General features: G+C 48.5%; 2 protein-coding genes across 6 annotated transcripts in view; both read right to left on the reverse strand.

Annotated features, from left to right (window-relative positions):
- Window positions 1–27,965, reverse strand: part of RABL6 (RAB, member RAS oncogene family like 6) — a 292,198-nt gene that overhangs the window by 34,157 nt on the left and 230,076 nt on the right. Inside the window, exons 1-6 of one of the 5 annotated variants that reach the window (XM_051636504.1) lie at window positions 20,000–20,083; window positions 13,839–15,641; window positions 12,293–12,427; window positions 8,011–8,078; window positions 7,504–7,551; window positions 825–877 (exon numbers count right to left, since the gene is read on the reverse strand). Coding sequence is in view for 3 of the 5 variants with exons in the window: in XM_051636500.1 (XP_051492460.1) it covers window positions 825–877; window positions 5,597–5,626; window positions 7,504–7,551; window positions 12,293–12,427; window positions 20,000–20,129 (396 nt within the window). In the remaining 2 variants the exon portion in view is untranslated. Of the gene's footprint in view, window positions 1–824; window positions 878–5,596; window positions 5,627–7,503; window positions 7,552–8,010; window positions 8,079–12,292; window positions 12,428–13,838; window positions 15,642–19,999; window positions 20,536–27,965 lie in introns of those variants that run through there. The other 4 variants (XM_051636505.1, XM_051636500.1, XM_051636502.1 and 1 more) reach the window with 4 other exon arrangements.
- AMBP (alpha-1-microglobulin/bikunin precursor) lies at window positions 21,605–27,664 on the reverse strand. The gene is made up of 10 exons (XM_051636554.1): window positions 27,486–27,664; window positions 26,711–26,853; window positions 26,356–26,432; window positions 25,525–25,638; window positions 24,934–25,035; window positions 24,396–24,433; window positions 23,404–23,482; window positions 23,150–23,317; window positions 22,843–23,019; window positions 21,605–21,740 (listed from the first exon to the last, which is right to left on the reverse strand). Exons 1-10 carry the CDS (start codon window positions 27,591–27,593, stop codon window positions 21,709–21,711), a joined length of 1,038 nt encoding a protein of 345 aa, XP_051492514.1. The 5' UTR covers window positions 27,594–27,664; the 3' UTR covers window positions 21,605–21,708.

Consider the following 27,965-nt stretch of genomic DNA (forward strand, 5'->3'; position numbering starts at 1 on the left):
TGCCCTGACCCCTCCCCAAACCTGAGTGCTCAGCTCTCTGCACACCAGTGACACTGCCTTTCCCACCAGTTTTAACCAAGTCCTTACTGAGTGAGCACCAGGACACTGTCCATGCCCTGAGCCCCAAAGGGCACTGCCACATCAACAGGAGCAATACAGAATACAGCTCTTGAAGAACTGCAGCTGAGATCACGGGATCAAAGGCCTTAAAACGGAAGTTTTCCTGAGGATTAAGCCATACATCTTTTGAAAGAGATGCCATGGAAGTCCACTGGCAGCCCACAAGGAATTTGAGGAATGTGGTAGTAAGGTCCCCCATACAGCACTTTGTTCTACAGCAGAAGATCCAAAGGAGACACATTCATGCAAGAGCCTTGAGGAAGCCACTCTGTTTACATTTACATGCTAGGTAGCACCTTTCTTGCCCCTTCCTCCTTCGTATTTCAAAGGGTGTTAAATGGTAATTGTTAGCCTAGTTTTAAGGAGCAATCAGAGAGCATCAAGTGACTTCTTCAGGTCTTATGAGAAGTCCATTACAAAAGGATTTCTTGCCACTGCCCATCTGCAGAGAGGTACAAAGCTACTGGGGTGCAGCCATTCCCAAAAGACAGAATGGAAAACAACAGGCAAGTTTTGGTGAGGACATAAACAAGGATAAAATGCATGGGCAAAACAGTGGAGAGCACCAGGGATCACATCACCCCTCATCCACCTGCTGGGCTGGCCTTCAAAAAGAAACAAACACAGAACTTACTTTCCATGGACCAAAGGTGGACTATAGGCCTCCCACTAAGAGGCAGACATCTGCATTCAAGGTGACTCACCTCCTGAGGGTCATTTTCCAGTTTCAAACCATCTCCTCGTTTTTTGCATTTTCCTTAAAAAGAATTGGAAGAAAAAAACAAACAAACATACAAAAAGCAGCATTACACTGGGCAGAGAAGTCTAGGATGGGTCTGGGCAGGAGAACAGCACTTTAAACATGACCTTAAAGCAAATGCAACTTCTCCTATAAGCTTGGGGAATGAGGAGGGTTGGGACAGGCATGCGTTGCTGAAGAATACCTGCTCATGAACACCAGCTAGTCTCATTCAAAGATGAATAGGAAGTAAGTCTGGGACAGCTTAAACCATGTTCTTCATAGCATGGAGTCAAAATGACTGAGTAATATAGGGTTTGGTCCCCTGACCACAAAGGGAAGCTGCTTTGCTGCACTTTCTATTGAATTAGTGTTGAGGAAGCAAAAGACTGAGGGGCTGAAGAGCACAACTATGTACACAGCTGCCCTGAGAAATGCTATGATGCTGCTGTGCTATGTCACTGACCTGCAAAGAAATGTGATCTCAGAGCCAGCCGGGTGCTTTGGGCTGACTTGCAACCAAAAAAAAAAGAGGTGGCAGAAATCAGTGGGAATTTAACAGCCAGAAGACAGACCTTATCCAAAAGGAAATTCAAGCAAAATCAAATAAACAGCAAGGGAGCTGTGGAGAAGTAGAGGAAAGACAGTCTGCACATGTGTGAAAGGTCAGGGCCAAAGGGTCACATCTGGTCAACACCAGAGGCACCATCCAAAGCCATATGGTCTAGAGACACACACAAAAATAAGCTAGAGGACAGGTAAAAGTCTGATTAACCTCACAGGAAAGTGCAGGAGAGACCAGAAAACCACTACAGAGACATGCTCTGCAGCCCCACAGCCACAATCCCACCTGAAGGAATCTACAGGTTTCTCTCCAACTCATCTGCTTCCTCTAAGGCACGTGATACAGCCCTGATACTTATAGGGCAGATCCCCCGAGACTTCTCCCTTCTCTTAACAAGCACTGGATAACTGACATTTTAAAGTACCACTGGCATTTGACTCAGCATCCACAGAAGAGGCATTAGTGTTTTTAAACCTCAAGCTCTCTGAAAAGTCTGTTACACTGTGATCACATTTCCAGCTCTTCAAGCTTGCAAACGCAGCACACAGAGAAGACATCACCATGTGTCTGTACCTATGACTATCAGAGTGGCCACCAGCTAACATGATTTTCTGGTGTAGACACTCAGTACTAAGGATTGCCAGAGACTCAAATATGTAACAGTGAGGACATCTTCTTTCACCTACTGCCAAAGAAGTTTAGTGTGGACATACCATGGAAAAATCTGTCCTCGTCCCCTCAGGTATTGATCGTTTAAACTCTTCTCTATGTACACCAGCTTCCAGAGTTTTATCAAATGATGAGCACTGCACAATGAATAACTCTGCAAGATCTGGAGTGAGGTTTTACAGAAACCAAATATCTTCCATATGTTACTGTCAGCAATTAAGATTCTACTTCTGAATTAACTTTGCTATGTATTTTCCTAGTCTAAGTAATGACAAGTTACCTAAATTATAATGGCAGACACTTGGGATTCCTTCTCATAACTTCTAAAATACTCCAGTGTCACTGACACCAAAATGTGTTGGCAGCTTGGATGCACCCACAAAAACACCTCTTTAAAAGACTCTGCAACACTGGGGACCAAAATAACTTCCACCTCCTTCCTATTCAACGCTGCTGCTTAACACAGGGCAACTACTTGTAAAATTCCTGGTTTTGTCAGATGCTGCTTGCAAAACAGCATTTCATTCTTTTTGCATGCAGATAAACAGTTATGAAACACAGACTTATTCATTTAAGTTTCAATGCTGCAGGATACAGCAGGAGATTCCAGTTCCTGTGCCCTGACACTGTGCCTGGTGGGGGCTTCTGTGCATCACTGCCTCTCTCTTGTTGACATCTGAAAGGAGCAGAAATACTAATCCTGATCCCTCTTCCACTCATGCAGTGTGTTTTCCTAGAGGATCTGAGTATGGGCTCTGACTTTTCCCAGTGCAGCTGAAGTTTGTGGGACGTCTGGGATGTGCATGTCTTTTCCCACTCCAATTAAATTCATTTCAAGTCAGTGGCATTCATGTGGCTTCTCTGAATGTCAAAACATCACTATTTCTGCAGTTAGTGCTAAATTATGCTTGGCATGACCTGAATTTCTAGGTGTTAAAACAGAAGCCCAAGAACCACAAACACTTCACAGGTCCTCTTGCCCTGAGCAATCAACATGTCTCTCTGACCTGGACCGATTCACAACCAATGCTTTCAGACTAACTATACACCTTCCACACCTCTCCCTGCTTGTGGCTTTAAGTGTGTATCCAGAGGAATAAGTCATATTCTTACATGATACTCACCACTGCTATAAAGGAGGTCATCTATAAAGAAGTAACAGAGCTGAAAAGCGCATGTGTGCACATATTCATGCAGTGTCTATTTTTGGAACCAAAATTGCAGCATGAGCCAGATAAAGACAAGATATATTTAGTGAAAAGATGCAATTCAGCCTGTAAAAACAAGTGCACAATGATGACTGTGTTGTTTTATGAATGAGGTCCTGTGTTTAAGTCCAGGAGCCTCAGTTAAAAAGCAAGGTTGCTTCTCTATCTAGAGTGATGGCAGCTCCTTATTTAGAGGCATAATAGCAACACTGAGACCAAATAACCTTGCAGCAGTGCCCCAAAGTCTACAAATCAGTTTTTACTGAACACCAGAGAACTGGGTTCATGGCCAGCATGTGACAGCCTCTGCACCTCTGTGTGCCATCAGGTTTGTTGAAGGATAGCAAGGGGGTACAGCTTGCCAGCAAATGCTGTCTGCAGTGCGAGGGAGATGCTTCTGTTTATCATTAAAAAGTATCTGCCTAGAACATTTGCATCCTCAGTGTTACCTAACTTAGAACACCTGAAAACAACAGAAACATGAATTCTGATCATTCCTCTCTTGCAGCACACGTCTGGGAGGCAGAGGGGTGAAGCTTTCATCTATATTGGGGCTAACAGAAAAAAACACTATTTGATCCCTTCAGTAAGTGCATGCAAAAAGATGCAGGAACCAAGCTAGCAGAAGTTCCAGGACAGGAGATCAAAATTGTTCTTGAATCACATGCATTCAAGCAGCTTCTCTGCATTCAGGATCTGTTACTGCTTTATGACTTGCAATAGTTACACAACATGCTGCAAAGCCAGAAAGATGAGTCAGGTCTGTGACTTGTGCTGAGAGTTATCTTTCCTATCTTCTATTAGTTCCAAGGACAGCAAAGGAGACAGTATTTACTACACACACTGCACAAAATTCAATATGCTCCATAGCTGGGGCCAAGCTCTACTCGTTAAAATTTTAACAAGTGGCATCATTACAAAATCACAGAATCTCAGACTGTCAGGGGTTGGAAGGGAACTCTGGAGATCATCAAGTCCAACCCCCCTGCCAGAGCAGGACCAAAAACTAGGGCAGATCACTCAGAAAGGCATCCAGACAGGTCTGGAAAGTCTCCAGAGAAGGAGACTCCACAACCTCTCTGGGCAGCCTGTCCCAGGGCTCTGTCACCCTCACAGGAAAGAAGGTCTTCCTCATGTTGAGCTGGAACTTCCTGGGCTCCAGTTTGAATCCACTGCCCCTTGTCCCATCACAGGGCACAAGTGACAAGAGGTTGTCCCTGCCTTGTTGATCCCCAGCCCTCATGTATTTATATACATTAATTAGATCCCTCAGTCTCCTCCTCTCTAGACTGAAAAGCCCCAGGTCTCTCAGCCTTTCCTCGTAAGGCAGGTGTTCCAGTCCCTTCATCATCCTTGTAGCCCTATGTTGGACCCCCTCAAGTAGATCCCTGTCCCTGCCCTGTGAGCAGGCCCAAGGAGCACACACCAGGCTGCAGGTAGGAGGGTGCTCCAGTGAGTCTGCATGTTCAAACACAGAAATCCCAAAATGTGGAGGAAAAGGTAAGAGCAGCAGAGCAGCTGTCACCACCGCCTCACCCTGCTTCAGTGCACCAACCAACCTCCCAGGCTTTAAGCTTTCACAACAAATCTCCCCAGAATTATACATTAACATCTATATGCTAAGCAAATGGCACCAGCCAGGCAGGGCCAACAGAGCTGCCTCTTGCCTTCCTCACACAGCCTGAAGGGGAAGGTGAAAGCGCTGCTGAGCGAAGGACGGGGAGGAGGCTGCTGGTAAGCAGGAGGGGAACCATCACTTGGTAAAACCACATTTAATTTCAGTGCTAATACGTACATGAAGTTTTTCAGGGTGCAGTTTATTAAGTTTCCCCAAATTCTCTGGTGCACATTCACACCAAGACACTGCACAGCAGAGCAGAGGCTGAAGCTGTTTTACAGGACTAAAGTTGAAAACTGCGGTTTATGGATACATCTTTCAGACAGTCTAGCCCACATCAGGCTTTCAACACATTTTCAAACTCCTTCATTTAAATACAAGTATCTTCATTTTCTCTAGCAAGGAACAACTCTTCCAAGACAGTGAAACCCTAGCAAAAACACTTCACCTGGAGAACAATGTGTGCTGTTGCAATGCACGTTCAGAACATGCCTTTTTTGGCAGTTTCAAATGGAGTTTGATAAACGCAGTGCTCGGCACAACTCTAACTATGCACATTAGCCAGGATCTAGTAGGCAAGGGAAAAAAGGAGGATCAGGTCTTGTTAGCACCACACTGCAGCCACACTGGATACTTCACTACTAAAAATCTACAGTCTAGGTCAGTGTTGCTCTCACCAAAAACATCACGCAGGAGGATTTTTTGCCCTGAGCACACAGAAAGAAGAACAAAAATGTCATGAGATAACATTAAGATGAGAATTAGAGGTGAGCAAGCTCTTAATGGTTAATTTTCACATTTTTCTAAAGTTGTACTTATCAAGAATCCACAATTCTATGGCAATAGGGTAAGATTTTATTTTGTTACACTGTGATCCGAATTTACACAATGCATTAAGTAAATCTGATTACCTAAAAATACATATCTGTGTAAGTAGGAATCTTAACAGAATGAGCTTTACTTCAGAAGATAAAATGAAGAGTCCCTTGAGATCTCTAACACATGCTACACTCTCAGAAATGAAAGCAGCATCCGAAGAGTTGCTATCAACATCTGCACATATCAAATCCAATCTGTTTTGCCAAAAAAATGACAAGTCTCTAGTTGAGATGCCCCTGCTTGAAGAAGCTGTTCACAGAAACAAATGCTGGAACCCCATGATTCCCAAAGTACCTATCTATTCATACTGAAGTTGCAAGGCAGTGAGAAAAGAGATGTTTTGCTCAGATTCCAGCCCTGCACGTTATCCCAGGGTCTGAAAGTCAAACTGTAATCACACTGACTTCAGCAGTAATTCTGATCTAAGTAGGGTTTTGTCTACACTGTGAAAGTTGGGGTTTAAAAGTATAAAAGGATCAAGCACCCAGAATTTTAATTCAAAGTTACTGGTTCAAGTTTAACCTAAAGGATCCGTTATGCACCTGAACTAGAGCTGCCATCTTTACTTACCTTTTCTTTTTTACTATTTTAAATACAATTTCAGTAATATGAAAAATTACAGTTCTCCTTTTCTCACTCCCTATTGTAGTTACCATCTTACATCTCAGTAATGTGGGACGTGGAAGTTGCCCAGGTGGTAGAGGGGAGACGGAGCACCTGGGATGAAGTTCTGCTGAGGAATGTGTGCCAGCACAGATTCTAGCTAGGGCTGCAGGAAAGGGACCAGCAGCCAGACCATAAAAGTTGAAGTGACAATAACTGTGGTCAATAGATTTGACTGACAGAAACACATAAACAAGGAGAACAACCCCCACAGCAAGAGATGCTCAATTGTAGAGCTGCTTTCCTGACCATACCCACACCTGAAACCAGGAGCCTGGCTGGTACAGAATGCCTCTTCAAAGCCAAACAATATATACATTTGGGGCTACAGAATGGGCTGTTGAGATGTGCATCTGAATCCCAACCTCTTCCAGCAACAGATTCTACGGCATCTAGATTGGATCTTCACATATGGTTTGGGGGTTTGTTTTCACTTTTGGTAAAACAGAACTTTATACTCTGAAAAAATGGAAAACTACTTACAAGTCATAATACTTTCCTTGGCTAAGCACTTAAAAAATATTTTGGATTAAATACATTGCATTTTATGTCTAAAGTGAATTTAAGTAATTGGCTTCTCATTTATCTTTCCCTCCTGCATACATTATTCACTGCAGAAAACATTTCATCCATTTAACAGTAGCATTCCTTTACAAAAACAACATGGCAAGAACTTTTATAAACAGAACAAAGAACTCAGTAGCTGTCTAAACATATATAAAGGAGAGAGGATGAAGTTTATAATAAAGTTCAGAGAACCTGAATACACTAAGCAGTGGGCTATTTCATCTGTCACAAAGCACATGAAACAAATGGTTCTGAGTATCAGGTTTGATCTGAAGTTCAGATTCCAAATAATGGGCTCTAGCACAGGAGACTCCTCTCTCCATATTTTTTCAGGAAGTAACATCCATGCACTTGAAAACAGTAAGTACAGACATTTTTCTAAAATGTGTCAGTATTTCTGAATTCCATGTAATTTTTAAATTAAAATTAAGAAAGAAGAATGAATCTCCATTAGATAGGAAGTTACAAATCTTACCTTTGTCAACTACATCCCAGACTTCAACTTTAACAATATCGTCAGTGGCTAAAAGCACAATAAGAACACAAAGTGTTAGAAGGTGGTTTCAGGAAGATGACCAACACTCAGTGCTCACCACAGAGAGCTCCATCCAAAGCCAACACAGTCAAAGTAGCTGACAAATGTCACAAGAAAAGGAATTCTTGAGTGGGTTAAAAGAAAACCCAACCATAACAAGGCAGCCTGCTATTGAAGGTCCAAGTTATACACCAAAACTGTGCTAGCTAAAGAACTTAAAGACCTTCAGTCACATAAATCACAGCTACATTTCCTTGATGTTTTATGTCAGATTTGAAGCATGTTGTAAATACTGAGTGTAGATTCTTTTCATAACATACAGAGGCTTCTATATTCTTTCAAAAATGATATAAATTCACATTGGAGAATAAAGTCTGGTCTATAGTTGTCTGCAAGGCAGACAACTGAAAAAAAGGAATACACACATTTAAGGAGGATCCACCTTACCAATAACATCTTCATGTGAGCAGGACAAACAGTGGAGACAGTCCTGCAGCTACAGAAATCCATTCTCTCTGCAAATTGCAAGTTGTGTTTTGAGAAAAATAAGATATTACCAGTAATCAGTAAATTATAAGTAGTGATGTATTTGGAACACTAAAATCTGAAACAAGACAAGCAAAATTCTAACTACAGAGACATCCCTGCTGGTGCTGACAGCTTAACTTTCTGATGGCATGAGGAGTGGGCAGCTGTGGTTACATGTTTCTATTGAATCCAAATAAGCAGGTGTATTTTCATTAAGCTCTTGCAAGAAACAGTTGCTTTTTGGAAATGCAATAGGCTACAATGCAAAAGCTTGTACTCTGCGCAGCTCTGAACAGCAAGCAATGGAACAGGAGGATAATGTCTCAGAGCAGAAAATAATCCCATGGGATGGCATGAGAATTTAGCTAAGCATCATTGTGAAGCCAGGAAATATTTCCTCCAAAGAATTCACTGTTGGCTTAAATTATATGTTTCAAAAAATTGTCAAGACGCATTATGAATAAAGGAAAACTTTGATCCTCTGCTTTTGGAGAAAGATCCTTTTTACATTCATGCATGAAGCAAAGTCAGCCTCTCCTACTTATCTTCCACCCTGCCAGCAGAACAGTGGGCACAGGATGAAACGAGACTCACTCAGGGTCAGCTAAGGCTCAGATGGGACTGAAACCACAGCAGCTGTACAGCATCCTGCAGCACTAAAACCTCTGCTCAAATGATAGAACTGCCCAAATAAATTCTGTCCCTGAATAGTTCTGCAGACCAGGCACAGCTGAAGTCCAACCACTCCCCACTACTCACTCTGTGCCCAGCACACAGCTGCATGGCTGGGTGCTCACCCACAGGCACGGGAAGAGCATGGGGCTGTCCCTGTGACACAGGCTGCTCCAGTCCATGGTCTGTCCAGGATGTGCCAAGACCCTGCAGATGCTGGGACACAGCTCAGGCAGGTCTGCCCCCAAATTCACCCCCTGCCCGTGGCACTGGCAGCACTTTCCAGCAGTGCCATGGGAAGCAGCACATAGGTGTTAACAGGGGGCTTCAGTGGAGAAACTAGAACCTCATTTCAGAAAAGTGAGCCCCTGGGATGACGTGCAGGGCTCTCCTAGGAGGTGACCCTGTACCTAGTACTGGGACTGTGCTACTGAGCTCCAGACATCCCCACCTCCACACCTGAACACCAAATGCACCCTCGGCTAAGGTTTGCTCTTCTGCTGAGTAATTTCCACAGCACTGGCATCCTGCTGAGCTGCAGCTCTCCCAGACAGCAGGGCTCGACCCTTCAACCCACACAGACCTGCTCTACACCCTTTTATCTGAGGGGAAGCACAGAATTTCACAAAGAAATTGACTGCACAAGATCCAAGAAAACAATTTTTCCAGGTGTTCTTTTTTTTCCCATGAGCACCAGTGCCCCTGCTAGCTCATAAGCCAGTAAGTTCTTCCTTTTCATCACCACCTTCATTCCTGATTATCCTGAACACACAAGAGGATAATTACTTTAGTGCTGCTGTGTTGGCTTTGGTATGACTCATACACAGCAGCATTTCACCTTAGCAGCTTTGGAAGGCACACTGCAGCACAAAGAGTGCCAACACATCCTTTTAATTCTGCAACTTGGATGAGCATAAACTATGGATCAAATCACTCAAAAAATCTGTGCTCAGATTACCCTGTAGCCACTGGCACACCAAGTCATTGCTTTCCCAGCAAATGGCAGAGAAGTGTGAGAAGACTCCAACTGCAAAAAAACCTCATTTAAATATAAGAATAATTCCTTTATGGGTGGGTTCAGCACCAGGAACTCACTGGTCCTCAGACCTATTTACTCTTTTGCAATTATGTGATTCATGTGCCTTCGATCACAAATCCTACCAAGCAGAGCAGTTTTGCCACTGCCCATACCCAGCTATAAATCATTCAAAGTATTGGAACAAATTATTTGCCAATTTTTATTTCAGACTCCCTTTCTAAGTCTGCCAAACAAAGAATAAAATTTGGACTAGCATAATCTAAAAAAGGGTCAGGAATGATAACTTCTTACTTGGACACAAAAATTACAAATATCCATTACCAAGACAATTGCCACAAAAAGGAATTTTGTTCATGTTCATAACTCAAGTTCTTCTATTTTTACTGATTCCCCCAGAATAACACTTCTGAAGATATGACAAGCTGGTATGTTCCACGTCTAAAATGTAAGGCAATGCGGTAAAATAAAATACCAGGCAATGTAAGAATCCTTCCATATTTGACAGTGATTTAATTAATATCCATAAATATTTGCTGCCAGCTACCTCATAATGTTTATTCAAGGTAGCCTGAGAGCATGATCACCGGAAAAACAAACTTTATTTTTCCTCTACAGATTAACTCACCAAACAGGGTGGTAATTAGATCTGAGCCAATTTCTCACCCATCTTGGATGGAAAGTTTTCACAGCAGGGAACACACCTCACAATGTTTTTGAAAAAGGAAGTTTTTATTTTAAAATAAAGTTTAAGAAGATCAACAGAGAACTTCCTACACTGATGGAAATTATTACTAAGAAAATAAATTTTAGAATGCAAAAGAAACACAACTGAAAGGCACAATTTCATGCATAGCCTTCCATCTTAGCAACACTTCACCTTGAGTCCAGCACCACATGTACACGTTGCCAATAACTCCAACCAACAAGCTCTACAGAAATGTATCACGTGAATGTTAGAACTAACAAACACATCTGAGGTTACCACCACACAGCAATAGCCAGTCTCACATGTGGCTGTTTTCTACCCCAGGAGTGCACCCACACTGAAAAAGCCAGAGATGAAGCCTCAGCTCAGTAGAAGAATATATAGTCCCTAAAAAATGCAGAACCATGTGAGGTGACTGGATCTTTCTCTGAACACCTTTTTGCATCTATACAAAATCCTGCAGACAGGCAGTTAGTATACCTGCTCATGTATATAAAAAATATTAGCTACGAATAAACCTCTTAGAAACCAAATGCCAGACTCCCAGGCTGTATTTACAAACAGCTCTCGCATGACCTTTGCTAATTAGAGAGGAAACCAAGCGCTGAAGCTTTTACCTGTCATATTGCAGAGAACTGCAGGTAACATTCAGTGCACTCTTGAGATCTGGGTATCTAAGAAAGAGCTATTTACTTTCTTAGAATCATAGAATCACAGGGGCTGGAAGGGACCTCTGAAGATCATGAAATCCAACCCCCCTCCTGCAGCAGGAACACCCAGGGCAGATCACACATGAACACATCCAGACAGGTCTTGAAAGTCTCCAGAGAAGGAAACTCCACAGCCTCTCTGGGCAGCCTGTCCCAGGGCTCTGTCACCATCACAGGAAAAATTTTTCCTCATGTTGAGGTAGAACTTCCCGTGTTGTCACTTGGTGCCACTTCCCCTTGTCCTATCACAGGTACCACTGAAAAGAAACTGGCCGATGCTTGACACCCGCCCTTCAGATATTTATAGAAATTAATAAGGTCCCCTCTTAGTCTTCTCACTCTTCTTACTCAGATCTAAGTCTGCGTTTAGCATCTGAAGCATTCAGATTTGATTCAGGAGCTGGTTTTCGTCATCCAAACAAACTGTATACTCCATGTTCCCACATCACTATCACATGTGCTGATATTCTGAGGAAGAGGAGTGTGGGGGAAGGACATCACAGCTAAAATACAACATGTGATAACGGGGAACACCACTGCCCCAACACCCCAGATCTGTCAGTGCCTTGGGCCACTTGACAGGCAGAACATCAGGAAGATGGGGCCCAAAATACAGATACTTAATGAAGAAATGTAGAAGCTAACAGCTAACCTTCACATCATGGTCACAGAGAGAGCCCCTACTACTTTGCACCATGCTGTTCACTTCTACACAACCCAGTAACACCAAAAGCAGGGTTAGACTCGGAGACAGATTTACCAGAAAACCTGTTTTCATTAAAAAGTCAAGCATATCACAAATACTTCTAATATTTTGGATTATCTATTAAACACTTTCCCTGAAATGCAGCTTCCAAGGACCCATCCTGTAGCTCTTATATATTTTCTGGGTAAAATTATTAAAAACATGAGTGAGAAACTGTGAATAATAAATTAAAATAACAAGAATGATGAAAGATCATTTTATTTCCCAAGCAGACACAGAAGAAAGAAGCAAACAAGGCTGCAGCGGAATTTCTACCCAGAAGGCACTGTCCCATGACTGTCACCCCCCCACACCCTCTTTCATCTTACTTTTATAATTCCAGTGGATGCTGGTGACTTGGATCTCCTGAGTTGGAATATATTCCTCAATAAATTTCTTTCCCTGCAGTCGGTGCCAAAGTGTGGTTTTCCCAGTGTTCCTGTCCCCTCGGATGACAATTTTCACTGGGAAAAAGAGAAAGCAGACAAAGAAAGCTGATTAAAAACATTTTGAAGAATGCTGTGAAAAGCATGTTAACTTTTTGCAAGCATAATTCAGATGTAATTGTTTCTCCTGTATTACACAGGCAGGATGGAGTTTGTTAAAAAACATGAGCCTCGGTCATTAAAATTAGTGTTTATTCATCTCTTCACACTGGCTCAGCATAAAAAAACAAACATCAAGATTGAATCTTCAGAATCTACACAATTTCAGCCAGCCAAGCCTCTGCTCTTTCCCTCCTCCTGCCTTCTCTACCTCTACCCAGCCTGTACTCCCACTCTGCCATACCCGACACCCCTTGGCAGCCTTTTATGCCAGGCTTCTCCTTTAATTAACCCCTGTATCATTTAATTACCCCATCTCTCCTTAAATACTTCTAATTCCTTGAGAAAACACTCACTTCCTAGGCCCAGCTGCCCCAAATCACTGACAGCTCAAGCAGCACTTCCCAGCTGAACAGACAAGGCCAGGTCCTGCAACCATGCTCCTTACATCCCACAGGAGTGTGACCCTGAACCCTGTCACTGGTGCAACCATTCTGGTATGGTGCTGGAGAGCTGAAAGGCAGCTTCTGGTGAACATCGCTGCAGAGCTCAGCTCTCAGTGCTCTCAGCCACCACCAGCTGTCTTGCAGTGGGACGGCACTGCCTTTTCCAGGGGCAGCAGAACAAGACTGTTCTTCAGCTGCTCCAGCTCACAGGCCAGATCGTCTCAGGACAGAAGGAAAATCTGAGCAGGGACAAGGTAGTTCATGTTCACAGGCATCTATTCTAAACTGCCCTCAATAAATTCATCAAACTGCCTCTATTGATGGCCACAGTTTGATTCAAATTAAATAAAAATCAGTCTATCTTACATGCACGAGAAACAAGGTAAATGGAATTGAACAAACATGTGCCTTTAGGGACATAAACTCACTTATGTAAGAGTGACATAAAAATAAGAGAAACTGAATCTCTGTGGGTCCTTCATGTGTCAGAGGGACAGTCTATAGCACCAGAGCCAGCCCACAGCTGGTATTAGGTGCAGATGTGCTGGTGGCACTTAGCAAAGGCATGTCAGGAACTGCAGTCTTGGGGAAAGGCACAAGAGCTCCAGTTCCACCCCCTGGCCTTACATCCCATTCCTGAGGCCCCGTGCCTGTCACATGTGCTGATATCCACAGCAAGGAAAGTAAGTCAATGAAGGAGAGTAACTTCTGTAGCAATATCATGATATTTGGGGGTGATGGTGGATAGAGAAGCTCAACATGAGCCAGCAATGTGGACGTGCAGTCCAGAAACCAACTGTGTTGTGGGCTGCAACACCAGCAGTGTGGCTAACAGATCAAGGGAGGGGACTCTCCTCATTTACTCTGCTCTCGTGAGACCCCACCTGGAGAACTGTGTCCAGTTCTGGATTCCCCAAATTAAGGACATGGAGTTCCTGGAGAGAGTCCAGAGGAGGCCATGAAGATGATCCAAGGGCTGGAGCAGCTCTGCTCTGAAGACAGGCTGGGAGAGTTGGGGATGTTTGGCCTGGGAGAGGAGAAGGCTCCAGGGAGATCTTAGAGCACCTTCCAGTGCCTCAAGGGGCTCCAGGAAACCCGGGGAGGGACTTTGGACAAGGGCTTGTAGTGAGAGGACAAGGGGTAATGGATTAAAACTGGAAGAGGGAGATTTAGGTTAGACATTCAAAAGAAATTCTTTAGTGTGAGGGCAGTGAGACCCTGGCCCAGGCTGCCCAGAGAAGCTGTGGCTGCCCCATCCCTGGCAGTGTTGAAGGGCAGGTTGGATGGGGCTTGGAGCAACCTGGGCTGGTGGGAGGTGTCCCTGCCCATGCAGGGGGGTTGGATCTAGATGATCTTCAAGGTCCCTTATAACCCAAACTATTCTATAGTTCTATGATTCTGTGATTCCCAGAGTCAACCCTAATGTTACCTTGTTCTATCAGAAAACACCATGTCTTGTTTTCTAAATCTTCTGTTACACTATGGGATTTTTTTTTTAAATACCATCCTTGTTTCAAGTGGCAACCACAAGGCTATTCGGAAACATAAGCTGACATCAACAGGATTTTTATGCTTGTTTTTTGAATAGGAACTATTATCCCCTACAAAATGGGCCACTAAGATATATCTAATGGCAGATTCAGGGGATTTGCATTAGGTTGAGCATCATCATTTGTACAGGGAAATCTCAGACTGAAGGCTGCCTTCTGTTGCAACTGAAGAATTATTGCAGGCACTTCAGAGAAAAGTTTAAGAGGTATTCAAGGTAAAACATGTACAAAGACTGTGGAAGAGTTTTGTCTGTTGAAATTTTGTGCTGCAGTTCCACTGTCTGTTGTTGTTGTACACTGAGATGTAGGGCTGTTTGTTCTTTTACAAAGTTACTTTATTGAAATAGCAAAAGGACAACAAATGCAAAAACCGAATATATTATCTATAGAATTACAGAGGTCCCAGAGCATCTCTGCAGGGACAACAAGACATTTCCTGCTTTTTCCATTGACCTGCACGTGATTGTTTCCTACTCACAGCAGGTGAAACATTCAATGGAGGATCCCTTTGATTTTTCTGAACTAATGCAGCAAGTCCATGACACAGGCAGAACGAGATTCCATTTGTCCCCTTTAAAACCCAAGCCTTTCCTAATTCTCTCACTGCCTACCTTAGGGAGCCATTTTATGATTAATATTCCCCCATGGACTACAGCATGAGATACCCAACCAGTGAGCTTTAAGTGACAGACCCTTCTTTAAATAGTTAGGCTGCTCTCAAGGCGCACTTTCAGAATCACTCCCAGGCAAGTTGACTGTGAACTTTCCCCAGAAGGGGCAATCTTAACCTCCCCTGGGACTTTCCTAGTGCAAACAGCATTCTCTATGCAGCTACATATGGACTTGGACCAAGGAACTGAACTAGTTGAAAAATAACCCCAAAACTATTGCTTTTCTGTTTTCTTTTCTAGCTCAAGTGCCCAGCTACAGAGGCAGCTGGAGCAGCAGAGGGGAGGCACAGCTGGAGTGCCAAGATCACTCCCACCCCTGAGCAGCTCATGCTGGGAGCAACGTAAGGTACTCATGGCACCACATGCTCAGTTTGAACAGGTCCAACAGCACTTCCCAGCTTCAGCACTCTCCAGGTGAGCGTCTCTTTCCTCCTACTGAGTGGATGAGTTTTGACTGACATTTTTCCTGAAGAAAGAAAACATCTTTAAAAACAGAACAGGAAGAAGGCAGGTGAAGCAAACAATTTTTAACAAAACAAAATCTGGGCTTGGGACTTTGGCTGGGGTAGATATGCTCCATGGGAGGCACCTGCAAGACAGGAAGAGCTGACTAAGTTGGAGGGCTCAGCCAGGCAGGTCAGGACAACGCTGTGCCTGGCTGGGGAGAGAGGACCAGAAGTCATGGGTGAGATTCGTACTGTTACCTACAGGACAGTAACAACTGTTGCCTTATTTTGATTTTAAGTTAAACCAGCGCTTAATGCAAACAGCCATATGTTTGTAGCAAAGACAGGAAAATTATTTGGGGGAAGAATGGTAGGGATGGGGAATAGATCGAGATGTGAGGAAAAAGCTAAACTTCTCTTGCATATTGTCACAGCGGGAAGAAAAACAGAGTGATTTCCTTTCTCCAGCTGGGGAAGCGGAAGCAGAGCAGAGAAGATACAGGCCCAGAGAGATAGGCTCAGACCAACTCAAAACTAGGTATCAGGAATTCCCAGCTCTGCCCATATTCCTCCAGGACACAGCAGCAACTGTGGATATCAGACCCTGCAGCAAAGATCCTCAAACTTCTCTGCTAATAATCCCTACATGGAGAGTGATAACTCGTTAAGGAATCTCAAACTTGGAGATTGTGACTAAAGGCTGCTACTCAAATGCTGGAAGTTGGTTCTCTTGGCAAAAGCAGCACAGCTGATCTGCAGACACCCCCCAGCACACTTCCCGGTGTGAAGAGGCCAGTCAAAGCAGGTCTGCACAAGATGCACAAACACCTGAGTCAGGGGGAGCAGAAAACATGAGAAGGTGGGACGCAGCAGGAAGAGGAGAAGCCTTTCTTTTGGGGGTGGTACTGAGTGAAAATACTTCACAAAACTACAATCGGAGTCTGGGAACCACTACTCTTAAACAGCACCAAAAAAAAAAAAAAGGACTCCAATGCATACCAAAAGGATACACAGTATTAGTTACCATATTTAAAAGCCCATTTTAGGCAGAAAAGTAGTAAGTGGAGGAACTGGGGAGAATTCTTGGAGCTACTGACTTTGATATTTCAGCACTAGTGACTCTTCAGGGCAGGCTGGCAGCTCACCAGGAGAGCAGCCTCACACCCAGGCACACCCAGCCATGGGCTCTGTCAGTTCTGTGCACACTGGATGTAGTGTTAAGAATAAATCCCAGAGAAGAAATGTACCATGTTCTGGGCAACAGGACAGCAGGATCTGAACCTTTAGCACTTCCATGTCTTTTGCGCCTGTTACTGACAAGCAACAGGTAACTCCCAGTTATCTTGCCAGTGTAACCCAGCCAGGACTGTTCATTTCACCCTTGTTTGCCCACCAGTGTCTTACATAAACGTTCACATTTGAGTGCCCTGGTGCTGGTACTTCCTTCTGCAATTTGTGTCCTAATTTGTTTAAACATGCACTGCTGTCAAAGGACTGAGATCCACCTGGCTCTCTCTCCACTGAATCTACTCACTCCAGCCTGTGCTACATTCCCAGGGCCAGCACAGCTCTGGGAATGGTGCAGCAGCAGACCTGATCCAAGCTCAGGGTATCCCAACCTGAGAAAACAGAGAATGCTTTTACAAGGATTGGCTCCTCATAAACACTCAAGCCACTACATAGATGGTACAGACCATCAGCATTTTCAACTCTGTACCTTCCGTAGTGCTCAAGGAACTCTGGCTTTGGGCCACAGTGTATATAAAAAAAAGCTCCATGCAGGTGGCAAAGAAAGCAAATATTGAGTATGTGTGCAGAGAACACAGTTATGGACATATTTTAGTTTTGAAATAGGATGCCCCATGTCGAGGAAGTGACTGTTGCCAAGGGTTAATACTGGGCCTTTGCTCTCATAATCTAATTAGAAATCTAAACCTACCCACCCTGCAACACTCTTCCTTTTGAAAACTTAAATGAGTGGGACAGACACCATCAAAACAAATTGTTTCAGGTCAGCTTAGAGGTGCTTGTAACCCTCAGTGCCATTAAAACACCACACAACCTTCAGTGTCACCTCAAACCGGGGGGGCTGTCTGATTACACAATGTACTTGAACCCATGAAGGCTGCCACAGCTGCAGAGAGGCACCAAGAGCCTGGTGATAAGGCACTTGCGGCAGCCATTTGCTGCCCACTTTATCAGCACACAAATCCAGGCACTCCCAACACACTAAATATGTATCTGGGAAGGAAACAGGCTTCAGTTCATTACCAGTAATGGTCTATGAAAGCAAGGAAATCTTTCTTTAAAAGCAGTCATCACAGCACCCTTTGGTTTTGGTGCAGACAACTCCAGCGGAACAGAGGAGTTTTAAAGATCTGTGTGCTAGTGGTGGCTATGCATGAATGTCATGGATTTGCTAAAAAAGGAGCACTGGCAATGCACAGGATTTGCAGCTCTGCCCGTCCTGAGCAATGGCCCTTGTGAAGACAGACATTCCTTCACAGCCCACCTCCAACTGAGACCATCACCTCACCCTGCCAGAAGCCACCCCATCAATCCAGCGTTGTGTTGGGTACTTCAAAGCCCTTTCATAAGCCTGCCCATAGCTCCTATAAATATTATATAACAGCAATCCTGGGAAGAGTTACTATGGAGATTGGAAAGCTTCCCCTAAGGCAGCGACAGAAAACTGCAGCTTTATTCCAGATATGAAAGCAGTAACTAGAACACAAATCCTGATAAAACAGGGCACAAACCAAAAAGCTCTCCTGAGGCTTCGGGCAATGACACAAAACACAGCAAAGCTCCAGCTGGCACTTCTGGCCTTGCTGTACCAATGCAGGCAGGTACAGACCCAGGCAGGTTTGTCAACAATGCCGTTAGTCAACATGTAACAAAGAGCTGTCCCTGCTACCTGCTGTGCTAGCAGGATGCAGCTGATCTGTCCTGTCTGCAGCACAAACCTTCACTCTCTGAAAAGTCAACTCCTTTCTCTTCAATTATTCACAAGCTGGTGTTAGCTCCCTGCTCCCAAACGTGATGCACATGGATGTGTTCTGGTCTGTGGTCACGGAGACTGCAGAGATCAATAGTCTTCAACCAGCAGATCTCCAGGTACATGTTTAACCATGCAGTGCTGTATTCCAAGGCACAACAGCTTCATCCTCACTCCCTGTGTTTCACTGAAAATCAATTATCTTAATAATACCAGTGTGTTTTGCTCACATTCACGACTGCAAGCTAAGACACTAATTGTGTAAATTAAGCACTGCTGGCATATCTAGCAGATGTGCTATAAAGGCACCAAATGCTCTCCCTAGTAAAGAGTTTCATATTGTATTAGTTCAAAAGCACAGTCCATAGCAATAATACTAAAAAAAGCAAAAGTCCCAAACCCCATAGTGCTAACCTCTCCCTGCAACCACAGTTTCAGCTCCAACAGAAGCTCTATACCTCCTACATGTGTGCCTTTCCAGAAATTACCCAGTACCACACTGACAAATCAGTCTTTTTCCAAGCTGCCAGTCTCTCAGCCTTCTGCAACCTGACTTCACAGCCTGGATCCCCACAGACAAGCTGATCCTCACAAGGCACTCTGGCACCATTCCTATTTTCAGCCAGGATGACATAACTACTCTTCCCATCTCACAATTGTTAGTTTGGGATGTATTCTGCATACATGCAGCACCTCTGTAAAATGCTGCATTAGAAATAACCTTTCCTGAGCTTCAAGGGAAAAACACTGCCCTAAGCCTTGACACTGAAAGGAAAAAGAATTCTGAAAATGTTCCCTGAGAAAACTGCAAGGGTCCCAGCTGCAGAAATAGACAGAATGAAATGATGCACCAAGGGCACGGAAAGGTGTACACCACCCACCTTTTATTCAAGCCTGGCAGGGCCAAGCTTTTCAGTAGACCCTTATCATATAATCTCTAGAGTTTAATTATAAAGATCATTACCCTGGGCTGCAGGGAGGGTCACCCACACTCCCAGGGGAGTTACCCTCTTAATGCTTTTACTGACGAAAATTGATTTATAAGGAATTATCTTGTTCAACAGTCAGCAGAACACAGGCAGCCGTTCAGGCCATCTGCCATCGACTGGGGACACCGCAGCACGACAGGTCCCCAGTTCCCGCAGAGAGAGAGAAAACTTTCCCATCCCTTACTCCTCCCACAAGCTCTAACATTCAATTGCAAACTTGGACAAACACTGGCAAAAGCCCCAACATGCACAAGGAAAGAATTTCAGAGTCCCACCGGGGGCCCTAGGCATGCCACGGGGCATCAGACGGGACAGACCGACACCTCTCACCCTCCCGGCCGGGCTGGCTGCGGCCCCCCCACAGACCCCCCAAAGCCGGGCTCCGACTCACTATTATACTGGACTCCCTTGGCAAACCTCCTCTGCAGAGCTTGGTTCATGGACTGCAGCCCCGCAGGGATATTCTTGTCTCTGCCCGGCGTCTGGTCCGAGCCCACCAGCTTCTTCAGAGCCGAGAACATCTTTCTGGTCCCACACCTGCGCCACTGCCTCCGGGAAACGGGCTGCAGCTGCTGCGGGGCTCAGGGGCAGCGCGGCCCCTGGGGGGGCATGAGGGGGTCACGGGGCAATCAAGGCTGGGGCAGGGCTGGGTGGGCCATGAGGGGCCTTCCGGACTCGGCAGGGCGCAGGTGTGCGGGCTCGGCCCGGCCCGGGCCCGCCGCAGCGGGGAGGGGGCTCAGCCGGGGCCCGCCGTGTGCCGGGGGACGAGGCGCTAACCGGACATGGCCCGGGGCCGGGGCGGCGCGGGGGGAAGCCGGGGTCCTGCCGGCGGCGGGCGGGCCGGTGCAGCGGCTCAGCCCCGCCGGGCAGCGCCGCTGGGGGCCGGGCACGGAAAGCGAAGTCGGCTCGGGGCTCCCGCCGCCGCCACCATCTTGGCTCTTCCGCCTCGCTGCCGGAGGACGGGGCGGCGCGCGCGCGGCGCCGGCTACGGCGGCCGGTGGGGGCCAGAAGGGCGCGGCGCGCGGCCCCTTGAACCCCCCCAAAACCTGCGGCCCCCTCATAGCCCCGTCATCCCCTCCTGGACCCCTGTGATCCCCCAGGACCTCCCCAGACCCTCGCAATCCCCAACCTCATAGCCCCCCACCCTGGAACCCCCTCCTGGGACGTCCACAGGTGCCCCGTGACCCCTGTAACCCCAATAATCCCCTTTTGGGGCCCCGCAGCATCCCTGGGGTTCCCCTCAATACACTTCTAATCTCTTTCTGGGACCCCCATAGCCCGTCTGTGATCCCCAGAGCACTTGCAATCCCCACCTGAGACCCCTATACCCCCCACCCCCATAACCATTTCCTGGGGCCTCCATAGCCCCTCTGTGATCCCCATGATCCCTGGAATCCCCCCCAGTAACAACCCCATTTTCCCCCTCTGACCCTCACAACACTGTAATTCCCTCCTGTGGCCCCCAATAATCCCACTGTAGCATCTGTAATTCCCTCCTGTGACCCACCAGAGACCCCTATGACTCCTAAACCCCACAGTCTCATTCTGTGACCCCTCAGGGTAATCCCTCGCTATCACTCCATGTAACACCCCCCCCCCCATGACTGTCATCTCTCCCCATTATTCCTATCCTGGTCCCACCATGCCCTTCCCAGTATTACCTTGATGTAGCAGCAATTATTCATCTTTAGGAAGGAGCAGGAACTTGTTCCCTCCCTTACAGACCCCTTCCCAGCTGCCCATCATCACCCCAGGGAAACAGGGGCTGAGTGGTGTGCCTTGAGCCCCTCAGTGCCCCTCAGCCACCCCAGCACTGTGTGGGCAGAGGGCAACGGGCTGAGAAAGGGACAGAGACTCAGGAGGGAGAGCCCAGCAGTGCTGCAAATGCTGGACACCCCCCAGGGAGGCCATCGAGGACCCCTCAGCATCTGCTGCCCCTCCTGGACCCCCCCACTCTGCTTCCCACCAGCTCGAGAGCAGACATGGGGCTCGTTGGTCACATTAGAGTAATTTACTTCTTGGGGGCATGTCCTGTACCGCTGCCAGCACCCTCCTGCCCCGGCCTGGTGCCGGGTGCTGACAACTCGTGCTCTGCTCACATCAGTTTGACAGATGCAGAAACTCTTCATCCTCTGCAAAGGAAGAGACACACAGGTGACAGACAGACTGACAGGCCCTCTCCTCACCCCACAGCCAGACAGGGATGGTTGCTGCTTCCCATCTTGTGCCTGCTGAGAACTACAACAGGAAGCAGTCCAGACCCTCCGTGCATCCCCATGCTGTCCTGGGATGTCACTTCATGTTCCACCCCCCACCACAGTGGCATTAATCCCCTTTATGTTCATGATGGCATAATCAAAGATGGGCTCTGCCCTGAGACATGTTCCTCTGGCCCCAGCTACCACCCATGGGGGCACAGAGACCCTCCAGCTCTTGCCCCACTGGGAGCAGGCTTGCCCAGGGCTGGCTGTGGTTGAAGACCCCTGGGCTCACCCCTCTGTATGGAGAGATTTTCCCCTCCATGCTCCTGAAAACCTGCTTGTCCATTTGTCCTGAGGGCTGAGTGTGCCTCCCAAGGAGGTTCAATATGGAAACACCTGCCCTGACTAGGGCTGGGGAGTCTGGCAGGCATCGCCCAGGTGGTAGATCCCTGGCAGGGACCCCTGTCTGGTCCTTATTTGGTGTTAGGGTCTCTACACCCCCACAAAATCTTTCAGCCCCTCTTCCCTCAGTGGCATCCCCTGCCCAAGGGCTGTCACCTTCACTGCACCCCGCTGTGGCCCAGCCTGTTTAGGGCCATTTCCCCTCTTGTGAAGAGGGACTTGGAAGTTCAGACCTGGCCCCAGTACACCTGCAGTCTAATGTGCCCTGACACTGTCTGTAGATTAATGACCATATTCCTCTGTCCATCAGAGTCCCTGACCCAGGACAGACCCATCCCAGGTACAGCACAAAAAACATCCCACACCCATCCTGGATCCATAACAAACTCATCCCAGAACCAACCCAGACCCAGGACAGACCTACTCAAGACTTACCCCAGACCCAGGACAGACCCATCCTGAACCCATCCAGATCCAGGACAGACCCACCTCAAGACCCGTCTCAAATCCAGGACAGGCCTGTCCCATCTCCAGCTCAGAGCAGGACAGGAGATGGTGCAGGCTGCTGCCCTGGCTCCCGGCACAGCAAGGTGTGGAGGGGCAGGGTAAGGTGAGGGCAGGGCGGCAGTACCTGCCAGCGGAGGAGCCCCGCAGTATTCCTTGCACTCCTTCTCCGAGTAGAACTGGTTCCCGTTGCCCTTGCAGCCCCCATAGCTGAAGGTGATGCACTTGCCCTGAGCGGCGCTGAAGGCCCAGCGTGTCACGGGGCGCTGGCAGGGGCCGGGCGCCATGGGCAGCCTGCAGGCAGCTGCGGGGACAGGGCTGCTGTGAGGGCATCAGCCTGGGCCCCTGCGCCTCCCACGGGGGTGCTGGACACGCGGGGCTCGAGGCCACGCTCAGATCCCCCGGCAAGGTGCCTGGCGTGCCCGCAGGCTCACCCTCGGTGCGGCAGGCCTGCAGGCACTCCTTCTCCGAGTAGAAGTTGTTGCCGTTGCCCAGACAGCCACCGTAGAGGAAGGTTTCACAGGCCATGGACGAGGAGTTGTAGAAGAAGCGAGAGAGCATCCCGCTGCAGGGCCCGGGGTCTTGGCTCAGCCGGCAGGAGTCTGGAGACAAGGGTGGCAGGGGTGGCTGCACCCAGTGGGGACACGGGGCAGGGGGTGCGCGAGGCAGCCCCTGCCCTGGCACCTACCTTCCTTATTGCCGATGTACGGGGGCAGGGGTCCCGCGGCCGAGCCCTCCTCGGGAGGCAGGACTGCTCTCCTTGCCCTCTGCATGGGAAAGGGAGCACAGAGCTGCCATCAGCCCCTGCCCAGGGGATCTGCTGCCCACCCCCGCATTCACTGCCATGGCACTGAGCTCCCCCCGGACCCCTCCAGCCCCTGGGATGGGCTATGTCAGGGGTAGCTCTGCCACTGCTGCAGCCCACACAGGCTCCAACCCTCCCTGATGCTCCCAGCACATCTCCAGACATTGGGTCAACAGGATGTGTTTGCTCCACACCTCATGGTCTTCCCAGACCTCTGCTCATCCCAGGTGGGCACCAGGATCTTGTATATTGGATTAAGACACCCAAAGTGCCCCAATCATGCCCTGTGCTGGGCTGGGGATGAGTCTCTCCTCTGGCTGACACAGGACGGTGTGTCCTCCAGATGAGTTACCTGCTTTCAAATTAGCTTGGCTGCTTCTCCTGTGAAAGTCCCGTCCTCTCTTGAAAATCCTTCTAAACTCAACTTTGTGAGATTGGGAGGTACTGGGTGACCGTAACCAAAGGACCAGTGGGTGCTGAGCTGCCTCCCCAACCCTGGAGAGGGGGTGTACATCCTGGCTCGGGCACCCACAGCCAGGCAAGGACCAAGGAGACACCAGACTCCACAGGCAACAATTTTCACCCCATTAAAAAATCAGAGTAGGGAAGGGCTGTTGCCTTCCACTTGGGAAGGAGCCCTGGTGGCCTCCTGGACTCAGAACCCTCACCCTGCATCCTGTATCTGTCTGTTGCTCACAGGCAAAGCCTGTCAGTGGAGATGAAAGACCATCTCCCAGGGTAGTCAATGGAGTTGCTGCCCAAACATGTCCTGTCCATAAGCCTGATCCCCAGACACCAGGTCTGCAGTAGGTCTGGCTTGAAGGGGATCTCCCCAGCCTTGATCCATCTCAGGAGGTTGCAGCTGGACCACTCACCTCGGGGGCAGTTGCAGTCTCCTGGGGAATGCATTCACCTGGCACAGATGACAGGAGACAAGATGAGCAGCAGGAGGGGGGAGGTGTCCTGACAAACTCATCTCACCGTGGTACTGCACTGTGCACACACAGGACCCGGGGGAGGGGACGTCCTCCCAGTTTCACCCGTGTTCTTCTCCTCTTGCTGCTTTCTACCTTCCACTTGCAGGAGCATTGCCCAACAGCCCCTACACCCACCTCCACCATGCTAGAACCTTCTGAGCCCAGGCTGGGCAAGGAGTTCCTCAGCCATGGGGAGCAGTCATGAGTGTGGGTGAATTGACCTGACAGCCCAGCAAGGACGTCACTGACTGGGAGCTGGTGGAAGCCTGACTGATATGTGGCCTTGTCTCCTTCCCACTCCATTCTACCAAAGCCCTCATCTCTCCTCCCTCCATTCTGACTGTCCTTCCTTCTCCCCAGCTTTACACACCAAGAAGCCCACTGCCATGTTGGGGGGACAGGCAGCAGGAGTGCCACATGTCTCACGGTGGGTTACCTCTGTTGGCCAGGATGAAGATGGAGTCTGCTGGGATGCCCATCTCCAAAGCCAGCTGCTGGAAATCCTTGATGAGGTCCTCCCGCAGCTGTGGGCTCCTCCCTGGGCAAGGGAACAGGCTGTGAGCAGGACTGGCATAGGAGAGGGTCTGCATGCAGCCCCACAACCACCCCCTGAAGCACAGAGCTCAGGCAGCTGCAGGCAGGCCCAGCACCAGCCTCCCGGTCCTACCCAACCTCTCCTGCATTGTTCTTGACCAGCCTTGACCAAGGCCTTGAACAAAATTATTTTAACTTCTCTCAATCCTGAATGACATTATCTCCTGCCACTTCAGGGTCTGGGGTTCTTCTAAGCAGATATTGCCTCCTTCATCCCAAACAACAGGTTGGTTTGGACATTAATTGTGTGATGTGGCTCTAAGCTGAGCAATAAGATTCAACCTCTGCAAGTGCCAAAGATAAGATGGTACAAAGCACCACTTCCAAAACCATGGTCAGGTCCCTCAAGGGCAAGGGACGTTGGGTGGTGTTTCTGAGCTGCACTGGCCCACCTCAGAGCCTGCTTGCCCACGGGTGCCACGGCCAGACGTACCGTACAGCTTCAGCGTGGTGCTTGGGCCAAAACTACTCTTCTTCTTCATCAGAATGACGCTGTATTCTTCATAGTTGGTGCGGAGCACATAGGACTGGATAGACACATCCCATTCTGGGTGAGACAGAGACACAGGGGACGTCATTCCTGCCCCTCAGGGAGAAACAGGGCAGTGTAAGGCAGCCCCAGATAATTCAAGAATGTAGATGATTTCTGGGAGACAGGGTCTGATACAACTCCCTTTAGGCTCATCAGCCTCTTCCTAGTCAAAGGGGTTGGAAACCAAGGGTTGTGGACAACTGAGATACTCTCTGAAACATGGCTGGTGGGAGCCAGCCTCAGCTCGGTACCTTTGGGACAGGAGGAATCTGCTGGAACATCTCATAGTCCTGGTCCTATGTGGGGACAATACCAAAAATAGCCCCTTTCCCCCAACTTAGAATCATAGATTCATTAAGGTTGGAAGGGACCTTAAAGATCATCAGGTTCCAACCCCCCTGCCATGAGCAGGGAACCCAACCACTAGATCAGGTTGCACAAAACCTCATTCAACCTGGCCTTAAAAACCTCCAGGGATGGGGCATCAACAACCTCCCTGGGCAACTCGTTCCAGTTCCTCACCACCCTTATAGTGAAGAATTTCTTCCTAATACCTAACCTAAATCTCCCCTCTCAGCTTACTTCACGCATACTTTGGCTGAAATTGCCCCAGCTTTGGAGCAGCTTCTGAGCCCTGCCCTCCTGAACCCCCTCCCCAGCCATGCTGGTTCCCATCAACCAGCCACACCACAGCTCTTGGGGCTGAGCAGGTTGGCAGTGAACCCAACTTACTGGGGTTATAGTAGGTGTATTTGCCTGGGATGCTGGTTTTCTGGTACTCTCCTGAGATGCGTGTGCAGTCACCTTGCCTGGGGGGAGGAGGAAAACAATCAGCTGCTTGGAGTGATCATTTCTCCTGGTTATTGCATAAAAATAACGCCTGGGGCACCAAGGCCATGCCACGGGACTCCCAAACACCCCCTGCCCAAGACTTCAGGTATTTGAGCCCAATCCAGCCCCCCCTCAGGGCTCTGGTGCCAGCTGGAGCAAACAACTCCTGTGTCTTGTGGCAGCCCCTGGGAGACACAGCACCTCTGGGTGGGGGGGCTCTGGGGGAGGCTCAAGCCCCAATGGCAGTGCCCCGTACCTCAGCCTGGTGCTGGCAGTGCTGATCTGTTCAGCGCTGGGGCCTGGGCCCAGCACCAGAGTGCCCATGCTGAACTTCTCCTTGTAGTTCTTCATCCATTTGCAGGTTGTGCCGATGGCAATGTCATACCACTTCCCGAACATCTGCAGAGAGAAGGAAGGGACATCTCTGCCACGAGCCCTCTCTGCTGAGGTGGGGGAATCTCCTGCTTTTCTGCAGAGCTGAAATATTTGTGGCTCAGGGAGCTACTGGAGGGTGATGGTACAGGGTGATAGGGCCAGGGCTGCTGCAGGACTTGGGAAGTGGATCAGCACTGAGCAGGATTTTCCTGGGTCTCCTGACCCCCAGGCAGGGCTGGAGGTATCAGACTGGCACCCCTCTGTGTGTCCTGGGGGAGTCCAGCCCCAGGAACACGTTCAGGGCTGTGCAGAGCCTGGCAGGGGATGGGGCTGGCAGCCTCCATCCCACAGGAATGCTGTCTGCTGGGGCTGCCCTTGGGCCATGCCCACACCTTGTAGGGTGGACAAATCAACAGGTGGGATTAATCTAACCCAGCCACGCTGCCTGGGCCTTTGCCGGGGTGAGGCCATCCCAAAGGCCGGTGCCAGAGGGGTGGCACCCCCTGACTGGCATCCAGGGAGGGCCACACGCTGCCAATGCCTGTCCTGAACAGCCTGATACGGATAATAGCACACTCCTTACTGAAGGAAAATTAGAGACAACTTTCCCCTGTCCCTTCTGCCCCCAGAATTAAGGGTCCGCGAGCTGCCATTACCCGCTCAGGCTCAAAATTCTCCTGCACTTGGATTTCCTCATCCTGGTCCCCGATGGGGTTCCCGCTGGCCACAGTGAAGAGCAGGAGGGAAAGGAGACCCCAGAACATGGTGGCTGTTGGCTTCAGAGTGCGGCTGAGTCCCAGCAACCCAGCGGGATCCTGGACTCTGCGCTGTCCCCACTGCGCAGCAGCGTGACCTTCAGACCACGGCCAGCAGAGCCAGCCCGCCTGGCTGGGGGGTGGCCATGAGGGCGTGGGGCTCCTGGTGGCCCCACACAGCCTTGGCCATGCGGCCCCAGGGTTCTCCTGGGGTTTGCAGGGAGCTGGCGAGGGCTGCAGGAGAGGACATGAGCATCCTCCTGCTGTGCCAGGCTGAGCTCCTCACCCTCTCCTGTTCCTACACCACCACCTGGTCCAGATGCAGGGCCGGGACCTGCCCATCTCCTTTTTTCTACCTTAGGATTCAGATTCCTGCCCTGT

Source organism: Apus apus, chromosome 19, assembly GCF_020740795.1.
Source record: "Apus apus isolate bApuApu2 chromosome 19, bApuApu2.pri.cur, whole genome shotgun sequence".
NCBI classification, from domain to species: Eukaryota; Metazoa; Chordata; class Aves; order Apodiformes; family Apodidae; genus Apus; species Apus apus.

Excerpts from the sequence above, each read along its gene's own strand:
- AMBP (XM_051636554.1), bottom strand. The coding sequence starts at position 27,593 with ATGTTCTGGGGTCTCCTTTCCCTCCTGCTCTTCACTGTGGCCAGCGGG. Across the intron at positions 25,036-25,524 it reads CACCACGCTGAAGCTGTACG|GGAGGAGCCCACAGCTGCGG; the intron begins GTACGTCTGGCC and ends TCCCTTGCCCAG. Across the intron at positions 23,020-23,149 it reads GCAGGCCTGCCGCACCGAGG|CTGCCTGCAGGCTGCCCATG; the intron begins GTGAGCCTGCGG and ends CTGTCCCCGCAG.